General features: G+C 46.8%; 1 protein-coding gene across 1 annotated transcript in view; it reads right to left on the minus strand.

The window, feature by feature from the left end:
* Nucleotides 1–8,175, minus strand: part of LOC128711593 (WD repeat-containing protein 47) — a 45,112-nt gene extending 36,937 nt beyond the window's left edge. Inside the window, exons 1-5 of the mRNA XM_053806474.1 lie at nucleotides 7,452–8,175; nucleotides 6,866–7,141; nucleotides 6,625–6,797; nucleotides 4,303–4,685; nucleotides 3,934–4,225 (exon numbers count right to left, since the gene is read on the minus strand). Of these exons, the coding sequence (XP_053662449.1) occupies nucleotides 3,934–4,225; nucleotides 4,303–4,685; nucleotides 6,625–6,797; nucleotides 6,866–7,141; nucleotides 7,452–8,175 (1,848 nt within the window). The remainder of the gene's footprint in view (nucleotides 1–3,933; nucleotides 4,226–4,302; nucleotides 4,686–6,624; nucleotides 6,798–6,865; nucleotides 7,142–7,451) is intronic.
* Between the last annotated feature and the right edge of the window lie 4,206 nt (nucleotides 8,176–12,381).

Genomic DNA, 12,381 nt, shown 5'->3' on the forward strand with positions numbered 1-12,381 from the left:
TTCAAAGAAAAACCTTTTACCCTGCGCCCAACTTTCTGTTGTTGGTTGAAAATATTTCTTTATGCTTTCAAACAACACTTCACAACAATCACTTCAAATCGTTCCGCGTATGCCGTAACCGGAACGTGCGGCTATCAAGTTCCCGATACGCAAACGCCCGCGTTGCTCTGGAGGCTCTCGCGTTGAATCCGATCGAACGTCTCAAACAGAACTGAGCCGTGCAAACATTCTGTGTCGCAAACGACGCAACGACGACAACGACGACAGCGACAGCAAGCAAACGACCACCAGTCGCGTGAGTCTCGTTATTATTATTGCCACTCAGGCTCGCGACTTCGCACACACGACGCTCCAAGACGAAACGGCACACCAGTACGCCTCGTCGTATTATCCACCCCGCACCGACGGAGGGAACGAGAGAGTTGAATCGCGCAACAAAAAAATATATTAATAAATCGCATCATTCCAGAGCAACGGATGATGCTTCCGCATCAGGAAGCATCACCGGCGAGAAGGGCGTAGATGGACGCGCAACAGATGCAATTTAACGAAACATCCTCCCCCACCAGGCACGTGATTGCCAATTTTTGCGTATCGTTTGGCATGGCATTATCATTAATCAGAGCCAATGAATTCCATCCAGGGAATTTGCGTGTTCACGCAAAAATTGCATCCCTATCGATGGTTATCGATGTAAGGCCTTTTTTGGGATTGCACATCCCTATATTGCAACCCGCACGAGGCGGACTTGCTCATGTTCAAGGCAAAGCCATCATGTGGTGCATATTTTGTGCAAACAAGATATCCTCCCACCGGTATCAAAGGCTTACTGTTGCTGCGTTTTGCTATTCAATAGTTCACTGTGCGCATGGTGAGCAGCTGATCTGATAGCGAGAACGAATGCCCTTAATCCCACATAAGGCAACGCTAGTGGCAAATTCAGTGACCGTTTGAGGTAGAGGCACCGCAGCAGTAGCCGCGTAACGCGCGAACTAGGGCTGGTGGGCGACGCACGTTCAAGGTTCGCACGTTGCATACCGTGCTGGCAGTGGGCACTCGACCTCATCTTACATGCCACACCGTGTCGGCAGTACCCAGCAGCTGTCCAAACGGAAGCAGGAAAGTCCTTTCCCGCAGCGAGTGGAACATTCTCTTAAAATGGCCAAGCTGGAAGGAAAAGAGCGAAAACGAGGAGAAAAGAGAAACTTCACGCCGTGCTTCTGTTGACTTCGCCGCGGAAATATGTGCATCCACCTCTCGGTACTCGAGAACTCTATACTGCGACTTTAATTGAGACTTTGCCCGATCCACCATTAATCATGATTAATGTAACGAGGCCAAATCGAACAGCTGAGATGAATGCGAAAAGTGTCGAGTGGTTTAATTGGCGAATGGAATGTAGCTTCTTCGGTTGAGGAAGGTTTTTTTTTTAAATGCCGTGTGCATTAACTCATCATTTCGCTTGAGATGATTCTCTGGCGCATTGGGCTAGGAGATGTAAATAAACACTTTCCTAGCCTCCATACCTTTCCATCAATCAAAGGAAACAAGCGCAGTAGAATAATATTACACGTTTCCTGCATTGCACACCAATTTCCCACCACTCGTCTCCATCGCTTGCTTACGTCACACACAATAAAGTCGGTCGACAGTTAAAAATGAAAGCTGACTAATTCCTTGTCACCATTCCATTGACGGTCTATGACACAGAATCTTTCATGCGCAAACCTCATCGCGGCTCATCGTTACCTTACCGCTCGAGTAGTGCTTCGCAAAGTGGTAAGCAAATATTGACCAGTTCTTCAAACTCCAATTGCTGGCGACACAACGCCAAATAAAGCTCACTCCGGTACGAAACGAATGCATCAAACCAAAATTACTTCCAACACTTCCTCGGAACAGTTGTGGGAGTGTATGACGTCGAAGAAAATATCTCTACCAGCCACGATCGCACTCGATCGACAGCTCAACATGCTCAACGCATCAATAATCAATTCTGCCGACCGTTGTTTTGTGCTTCGATGGAATACGTTGTCGATAAGTGTGTCACTTTAATGGGTATGTTTATATTTTTTATCTTAACGCCATCGACCAATTGGTGAACCAATTGTGAAGACAACCCACAACCTCAGCGAATATGAAATTTTACTGCCCCGCAGCAAGTGGAAACGATCAATCAGTGCAATAGGAGATGAGATATTTCGTGCCGTAAACAAGCGCCCAACAGTTTCGGCCCCCACACTCATTAAAAACCCTTCATTTAAGATTTAAATTAACCACAACGGCGCCGACTTACGCTGAGACATTTCCTAATATTGTCGCCAGTTCATAAAACGTTCCTAACGGAAGAGTCTCGTAAAGTTGAGACAGTAAGCGATCGCATCAATCTCGCGCCTGATGCTAACCGTCAAAGCAGTCAGCGGGATGCCTAACCGGAAGCATGTTACTGTACGCGCGCGATGATATTCATCTCGTTGACACGCAGAGCCTGACGACACACATGTCCGAACGATACGATGGCGTACGATGAAGTTGATCGTGAACTTGCCGTAAAAGGGTCGACCATCGGCATAACTCCACCGAATGATGTACAACAGTTCCCTCCGATGGCATTGTGAAGGTATCGACTTTGTAAAGACCTTCACCAGTCATGATCCCACAATGCGACGTTCCCCGGCCCTTAGGCGAGCGAAGGAGGAGTACGGTATAGCCGTTTTGTTTAAGCTCCGCCGAGGTGTAGGATGTTGAGAATGGGACCCATAAGCACTGCGCACATAAACTTAACATCAAGCCGCGTACGCTTTACGTGGATGACCTACAAACGGGTTGGTTGAGTGTTTTGTATCCTCCGTTTGCATGCAACCCATTAAACCTGCATGCGAGTTTGCACACAAATCTCCCCCGTGGGACACACATCTTCGCGACAGATGGTTTTCCAATGTTTGCATGATCTTCCTGTACAATAACGTGGTCTTACGAATAGCGCCGAGTGCGATTTGACAAGCATGTCGTTGAATTAACACAACTCCACTCTGCTAATCCGGCTCCACCTTCGATAGGAAAGTCTGGTTCCAGCGATAGTGGAAAATGGTAAAAACGGGTAGTCGAGCGACCTACGCGCACGCTCGAGCTCTTGGAGAAGCAATCGCCGTACGAAGCTTCAGATAAAACGAGGTGGGACACAATTAGAAACAAATCAAAATATATTGAACCCGCGAACCAGTTTGTCAGTGTCTCGGGGCCTGGTCGATGCTGTCGATGAAGGTGGGATACATTTTGTTGCTCCACTTTATCAGAACGCCAACAATCGTACGGACAAAACGTGAGAGACGTCAAGATTCAGAGCTTTACAGTTATTACTTCCGTGCTCGCATCGGGCTTGCGTGTCAATGATATTCAAATGAAGCGAATTCAGGACGACTTTAGCCAGTGTTAATTTACCTCGACTAATATGCAAAACTTCAAATGGATTCGATTCTGGTGGCAGAGTGAGCTGTTCGCGAGTGACTATTTCTGTCCTCGTACCCAACGGATTTCTTAAGACGTGAAATCAATTCATTCGACGATCAACGTTCTTGTTGTCTTTTTGTCTGACCCATTTGACTTCACTTTACCACTCATAACTGTGCAAACAACCCACACGAACGATTCATTCCACAGTGATGCAGCAAACGTTCCGCATTCAGTATTAAGCTGTAATCCCATCAAGATGCATCGAACAACCAATCTAGGCTCGTTTAAGTTAAGCTGTAAATTTAATCGTCCTCTAACGCAGCACGTCCTACACACGAGAGCACTCTCTTGAGGATTATATGGCCAAATTTTATCACTTGCAGCTTTACAATCGCTAACCAGTACGTTTAATTTGACAGCAAAGCAATTCCCGTCCTAAAATGGTAGCTTGTTCAGCGGACACTTTTTGCTAAAGCTTACCTCATAATCCTTGTTCCCGATCACGTCTTCTGAAGGATGCGCACCCATCACCGCGGGTGCCCCATTGCCATTGGTATGGCTTACCGGTGCAGGCACCGTAGATCCCGTGCTGTTCATATGTATTGGTGGAACAATCGTCGGATTACCGTTCATAATATAATCACTTTCTTTATTCTGCTTCTGCTGCTTAAACTTTTCGTACAACTCGCCTCCACCGCTACCACCGGCAGTACCGTTGCCGTTGATTGTACCGTAGCTATTTGCCACAGGGGGATTGTGAGCAGATTTTACACTAAAAAGCATACAAGAAAAGGTAAATAAGATTTTTGTTGACAGAGATGCTTTTGCGATCGGTGTTAGAACACTTACGCTGGTTTGGGTTGGTCGTATATGACCCCAGCAACGTTTGGCGGAGGTAACGGAGCTCCTGCCGGTATCGGTGGTACCGGACTGTTGGCACTGTTGGGGCCGGCAGTACTGCCCGGCGTTGAGATCGCTGACGGTGGCACCGACGACTGCGGTTGGCTGTGATGCGGAAGCCCCGTCGGTATCGGTTGTTGCGTCGTTGTTACCTTCTCAGACAGTGAGTCCCGCCGGGAACTCTTGGCAGTCGAGTTGGTCGTGTTGGGACTGTCCCGCTCGGCACTGTTCTGATGAATGTCGCACGCTTTGACCACCGCACCGGCCACTGCCTGCAGATCGGGTGATTTCGACTGCACCGAAGCGATCTCGTCAATCGATGGGAGTCCCTGCTGGAAATGCAAACAAAGAAACAGTCAAAACGCGTACACGGCGAATGGGATAGAGAAGTTTACTGCATCGATAACGTGGGGGCTGGAATAAATGGGAGCGCGATTAGCGATTTGCATTTGCAACTCGGAGACCTTGAGTAATGCCGTGCTAATTACAGCGTGTTGCATGCCTACGTGAATCGTATGTGGATCTCCCACGTGGGACCAACAGTTGGCAGAAGTATGGATGTTACAAATACCTCGATACGAACTTAAAGCAAATCACGGGTTGATACATTGTAGTTTAGCTGAACAGCCAGCGAATACACCAATGGAATATAATACACCAATGGAATTGGAACTCATTTAGAAATATTTCCAGAATGTACATTTCCATGACGAAAACTCTAAATCGTGCTACGTTTGATGTTCGAAAAAACCCATTACTTATTCTACCTCGCAGCTTCATTTGAACTATCATTTTCACCAACATTCGCGGTGCAGCTCGGTGCTGTATTTCGTACAAGTACAAGAGGTTTCCATACGACAGGATGGAGACAAAAATCGCATTCGTATCGTTCCCACATAGCTAGGAATGACTATCCAGTTACGTGATAAAATAAGTGAATACGACCTGGCTTTTATATTGCTAATCGAAAACCCAAAATGTCCTTGCATATCTCTTCGCACGCCCTATTTTATATTTATAATACGGTTTTATTATTAATCATTTTATTAAAAAATGGGACTTTTTTATCATGAACACCGTAAAAAGTACGTTTGCTTAACGTTTAACCTACTGACCTATATACAAGCCAAATACACCAACCGTAAACACGCACGTTAATCCCGAAGAAATTACCAAAACGTGATTCCTGCTCAACTGCTCTGCTTCCGGTTCGTGCAAAGGAATCGCGATAACTCCCGTTCCTTTTTCTGAACCATGTTCTATTTCGATAGTTTATGAGCGGCTGCGGAGTCATTCTCGCCGGTTTCTTTTACAAAATAGGAATCAATTCGAGAAAACAAATATTGACGCTTGTTGCCAAGAGCCAACCTACTGCGATGCTGCAGTAAATATCCAGCAAGTGATTCGAAAACAGCGGGCACGTTTTTACGTTTTTTTTTTCACCGAGAGTAAACATAGTTTTACCGCTATGCTCTGCATACAGTGCTTTTCGTCGGCTTTTCACATGCCGCAGCGTTGCATAGAAAAACCGGCATCATTTATCATAGGAACGAAAGCGATAAATTCTTTCTTTTTGCGGTTTGTTTGTCCACTTTCTAACAAGCGATGCACTGATACTTTTTTCATGTGTAACATTCCCTTGCTATACATGACACGCCGTGACATACCGTTGCAAGATAAGTGATGGAACCGCTCTTAAAACAACATTCCTGCCTACCGACAAGAATCCTAACCATGCACAGTGAACATAATAGTACACGTGCCACTGCTCCAAACGCAGTCAGTGACCGCAGTCAGGCTTATCACAGTTAACACCTTCATAGGAGCAACATTTCTCTTACGTTGTAACATTGATATCGATTTTTCTACCCTGCATATGGGCTCTACGGCACATCGGAAAAAAATCGCCTTGTCAACACGTTCTTGTCACACAACTTAGCTGGTAGTCCAAGGGTCCACAACAAGAGTGACGTTCCTTTTGATTATCGTTCTCTAATCTATCACCTACTTTTTTCCTCCTTAATGATTATGCTACGGAAACCGGTACCCCTTCAACCAGTCGAGCAACCAGCCCTAACATTTACGAGGAACCCGGTACTGGTTGCATAATTAGAACGTAAGAAATATGCAGCAATAGACGAAGATGCCGGTTTCAGGATTGAGCAAGGCGACCCCTCGCGACCTATCAGATCTTCTACATTACGCAACGAGCCCTCCCCCTTCATTCAGCCCTTGCACAGCAGGCCATATAACCCCCACGCCAGAACGAACCTGATACTCCGCAAAGTTACTACTCCGGTACGTTTCACCACCGTCCCCATTCTCGAATAACCGGTCCACACTGGAGGTCATCAGCTTGCCGCTGCTCGGTTTAATGCCTGTCAGGTGAAAACTAGCGAAACTGGAACGGGACATCGGAAACGATTCGTTCGGTGCTTTCGGATCTAAAACGGTATCGGAAACATGTTGTCGATCATAATGGGCTCACCAGACGCGCGGCAGACCAACTTACTCAAGCAGCTCGAAACGGCATCCAGCGAAGGCAACAGCGAACGGGTCATGATGTCGGCGGCACTTCGTGGCCGCGTGAATGGCATCACAGAGTGGGGGAACGTTTTCGGCTTGATCGGTGTGATGAGCATATGCTCGGTCCAGGAGGTTTCGAGCGATGGCTTCTCGAGCCGTTCCACGTCTACGTTCAGCGTCTTCTGCTCGAACGGAACCGAAAACGTATCGGCCGGTATGCTCTGCAACCAGCTCAACAGCGACAGATCCGAGTCGGTAAATCCTGTAAGAAAGGTGCAACATGTCAGTAGTGTCTGTGCGGTAGAAGCATTCTTAGCTGCTAGCCAATTTATAGCTAGCAAGCAAAGTCATTTGCATATAAAGCGCTAATCATATCCTTAAATCACCACATCATAGTTTGGCTATTCCTACGTGGAAGTCGTGAATATTTCCATCTAGTTGTAATATTTCCGGCAATTTTACTCGAAAGGAAGTTCTTAACTCTCTGACGTAAATTGCTGCCCACCATTACACGAAAGTAGGCCATCAATGAATTATCACCAATCGCGTGTGAAACGTCTCGGGCAACTCACCTATCGAACCGTCCAGCACTCGTGAGAAGTTAATTTTCTGACTCGCCGTATCGGCCGCCCCGGTTGCCTTCACCTGACAATAATTCACACACGATTCGTACAGCACACCCTTGATCAGCAGCTGCACCAGTCGGTCGTTCTTCGCGCTCAGCATACCACCGGCCGAACCGAGCTTCTTATCGCCGGGCAGAAACTTCTCCACCAGTGGGAATATCTCCCGAAAACACTGTACACGCGCCTTGCTCGGGTTCCAGTCCCGGTACTGCATGTGATCGCCCAGCTTGGGCAGCGTCAGCAGCAAACAGAGCCCCGAATACTCCTCCTTCGAAGGGCACAGCTTCTCCAGCTCGCCCAACACCTGCACCACCTCCTCCACCGCCCCTTCCACGTTGTTGATCAGTGGCGGGCCAGCCGCTAGCCCGCCCGCCTCCGACTTAATGCACAGCAGCTCGATGTACTTGTGGCGCAGGATGCTGTACTTAAACTGCTTCATGTCGAAGTTTTGCAGCGCCTCGAGCGGCTGTATGAACTCCACCACGTCGTCCCATTGGCCGTCGAGGATGAGCTGCCGAAGGAACAGTACGTCGTCCGAGTACTGGCCGTTGATGACGCCGGTTTCGCGCTCGAGCGAAAGCTGCGAGATGTGCAGCTCGCGGTTGTTCAGAAATTCCAGCGCCAACCGCACGATGTCCTCCTCGCGGAGTGATAATCTCGCCGGCGACATGATGATGCTCACATTAAGGACGGGTTAAATTTGGGAATGGGTGTGATAAAGCGGAGACCGGATTTTGCCTGCAAATCGAACGATTTCGTCCTGCCTTCCTGGTTCAGTAGGAATCTGTGGAATGAAAGGGAGAAAAGAACATATTAAAACTCAAAATTAATATCAAATTCCATTGCTCGTGAACTTAATACCGCAAAGCAGGGCAAAGGGAACCAATCGAAATAATACCAAGTGACAAACCCAGAAGGGCAATGATAAAATTCCTTTCCTAGTTCCTTGAACTATTTTCCTCCTCCAGCGAATGTCTCAAGTAAACGAGACCAAACAAGAGATAACGTCGGTCTACATACCCCACGAAATTAGACGAGCGAAGTGCCGGATGCAACAGGGGAAAGAACTTTACCAGCAAAAAATGCCATTCGTTAGTGAGAACGTCCAATCCAACCATGAGAGAAAAACCAAGGGTTCGGGGTGTGCAAAATTCGTGGTCGTTTATCTCTGTCGAGACTCATTCGATTTCAACTGTCGCTGTAAGGGAGCAAATTGAGGATGACTTAACCGCCCGTTTATTGGGTTTTTGGTTGCCGTCCCTGGCAGTGTCGGGGGAAGATTACATCTGTGAGTTTATTCGATGGCACGTGAAGATGCATAAAACATGACACGAGAGTGTTATTGGTACGGTGAAGACTGAGAATCGGACAGAATTTCGGTCAACTTATTGCAAAAGTTATTAACGAACATAATTCGGTGTTATAAATCCATCGTGGAAACAAAGCAAGAGAGGAAGCTTTCGATTCGACATCTAATAAAACAAACTGGAGCAGTGACAATTGACCCTCAGAAGCTGTTGCCGTACAATTTGGGGCACCGGGTTAAGTACTGCCAATGTACTCGAATCTCCAACCAACCTGAAGCGATGCACCGCATAGAAAGTGAACGGGCGGGGATTGTACCGACGAGAAAAAAAAACAATAAACATGAACACCCCTTGACCACCGGCACCCCAACGGAAGGTGTTTCCCTAACTTTCGCTTGCACAGGGGAAGGTGTTTGCCCTTCTCGCCCTGCGCAACATTAATGGGCCATCGTTTACGACAGGGTGAAAAGCGGACTCGTCAATCAACAAATCATCTTGCGATGGTAGCCGTGGGATGGCCCGTGTGTGATTTGATCGGCCGGTCGCTCGATCCCTTCGACCGCACACACCAGCTTGCTAATGTATGGACCTTTACAACGGGTCAATAAATCTGCAAAAACCCGCACGCCTCTTCTCCGTGCAGCGAGTATTTACGAGCTTCGGAAAGATCCGGATCACATCCATACGCCCTCCATGCTCTTGACGCTCCGGCTGGGCACATCAGCAAAAGTGAAGCGAAACAAGCTTCATTTATAATGCATGAATGTAATAGCTCGCTTTAAGCCTCCTGCGGGATCCCCGTGAGCGGGGCCATTCACGTTCTTAGGAAAATTGGAAAATTATTTTACCATTTCCCCGACCGCACACTGTTTTGCTGTGATTTATTACGAACTATCAGCGGCCTCGCACGCCACAACTATGACGCCCAAAGTCCACCAAGCAATACCATTAATTGATTAACCGCGTATTAATCGTCCGATTCACACTCATTGTTGCAGTGTGGCATAAAAAATAGATTTCCATTTCCTTGATGATTTTGCGTGAGCTGTAACCCTGCATAATAAAGGGCCTAAAACGAAAACGTATAACGCTGAACGGAGAAGCCAAAGCGACTCTCGCGGTAAAATCCCATAATTGAAACCGAAACGAACGTTTATCCGGCCAATGGAGACCCCAACCGAGGTGGAGGAGTTCCCCAAACCCATCATCAGATTAGACAGGAGGAAGTACTCTTCCGGGGGGCTTTTTTTTTGCATATAAGTCCCCCATAAACGATTTTACGGAATTTCAATCGAAACGAAATTGAATAAAAAAAAAACGCGCGTACAGTCACCATCGGACGTTGATCTTGAATTCGGTTTCAATCGTCTGCAGGCGAAGTCGACCGTTCTAACGAACCGTGAAATTAAAGCCGATCGTCTTCCCGCGCGCACCGGAATTGTCGTGAAGCGTTTCTTTGTACGAACGCGACGGACGGTTTTTGATCAACCGAAACATTCGATTAGAATGAGCTCAATCTGTATCGGATTGATCGTGGCTAGGTATGGGATATGTGCTTAATCTCCACTGCGGCTTATTGCTGGCACAAACTCATTGTACAAAAAAGCATCACTTACAGTGATTGATTTATCGATTATTGTGCTGATCGATCATACAGCTGCTTGCTACACGACGAGCAAACGTGGAATTTGTAGTGTAATCTTACTTAACCTTGATCATGCCTCTTTGTGAAATGTTATCTTCCCTCGAACCATTATCTCGCCAATAAGCCGCCTAATCGGTGCATTAAACGCAACTTATCTAACCATAAAGTTGAAAGATATATTTTGCTTTTAAAAAGGAGAATGTTAAAAGACATCGATGATAAAGGTGCCCCCATATTCATTTGAAAGCAACAACAAAAAGCCACTGCGGACACACCCCGCCTGTGGTGTGGAGGTTATCCACCGATCACTCAAAACAAACGGCCTAATTTATCTGCAGTATTAAAAATGCATGAGCACACAGAGCAAAAAAAAAACAGAAGAGTGAATGATAAACCCCTTCGAGCAAAATGAAACGAAGCAAGAATTGGAGTATGAATAAGGCTAGGAATGTTGTCTGTCTGCTCAGTGACAGAGCTACTATTGAAGAGAATAAGTAGCATTTTTTTAAATTAAAGAATGATTTCTTAATAGAAAATATTAAAAACCCCCTTAGAAATTTATGTAAAGTTGAATAAAATAACAAATTATCACCTTATTGTAAGAAAACTCTGAAAAATTTAAGTATGTGACAACAAAAGCACGGGACCAAGGATCGTGCCAAGCGATGCCCACAAATAGAAACCGTAAGCGTACGTGCTGGATTCTATAATTATCAAGCATTTTCTATCATCGAAACATTTCACACATTCTTATCTAGCCGTGACGGTATTCACCCAGCATCATTTCCGGACCGGAATAAAGTGTGTCTTCGTCTGTAGTACCCTACTCCCAATACCATGCCACGCCACCAACAATCCGCACTTCCCCATCATATCGCGCACACCAAACCCGTGGTAAAACTTCACTGCTCGTCTCTTTAAAAAAAAAAAAGTGCATTCCCCAGACAGTGCCAGACTAAAATATCGATTCGTGACGACGGGAACTCTCACCGTACATTAGGAGGACACAGCGCACACAGCGAACGTACCCCGGCGTATACAGTAGCTGCCACGAGCAACAACAACAACAGTGGGTATGAAAAAAAAACATTCGCTACAGTGAAAAACTCTACTCCCACCCCCGCCCCCGTCCCCACCCTTCTCTCGCGGACGAACCACCCTCGAAGGTCCAAAAATGGTCAAAAGTGGTTCATTCGCTTCCGGTTTCCGGTGTTGCGCGCCGAAAAGGGATGGGAATGGAAACTGGTTAATTTCCATCTGTCCGTTTTCCTTTCCGCGTGTGTTTCGGGCTTTGTTTTGACTTTTCTTCATTTCCATTTCTAATAAGGGCGGCGGCGGCTGTGTGTTTCTAGCCGTTTGGGGCATACCATTTTCGTTTTCGCGTTAGAGTTGCGGAGTTTTAAGTAATAGTCGGCGTACCTCATTTACGAACTTCTACACCACCCGCAACCCAAAACGGAGGGGGGAGTTATGCTGTCAACGCGTTTGTTTCGCCAAACGCCACCTTGGAACAAAACGGTAAGGCCAGCGGCAAGGGCCGTTCGGTTCGACGTCCAATCAACAGTTCACGTGACGATTTTGTTTACAATTCTGGAGGGGTTTTCTCTTTACTATACCAGTTTTCCAAGCACGGACACATTTTCACCATTTTCTCACTGCTTTTCCGCTTTTCGCACGCGGGTGTCGTTTGCGTGTCAGTAAGCAGCCGTTTTCGTCACGTTCGATTGACTATTCCAGTGTGCTGTGCGTCGTAGGCTAAGGCCGTCGTCATCGTTTATGGTACCAAACATCGTCTCAACCCGCATTCTTCTTCCCTCCATCCGCTACCCCCCTTCCCCGCCCAATAATCAATTCAATCGATCACAACGCTATTTGTCCGACCAGTTGTTGATGGAAAACATCAGTTTACGTGATGTAGGACCGC

Source organism: Anopheles marshallii, chromosome 3, assembly GCF_943734725.1.
Source record: "Anopheles marshallii chromosome 3, idAnoMarsDA_429_01, whole genome shotgun sequence".
NCBI classification, from domain to species: domain Eukaryota; kingdom Metazoa; phylum Arthropoda; class Insecta; order Diptera; family Culicidae; genus Anopheles; species Anopheles marshallii.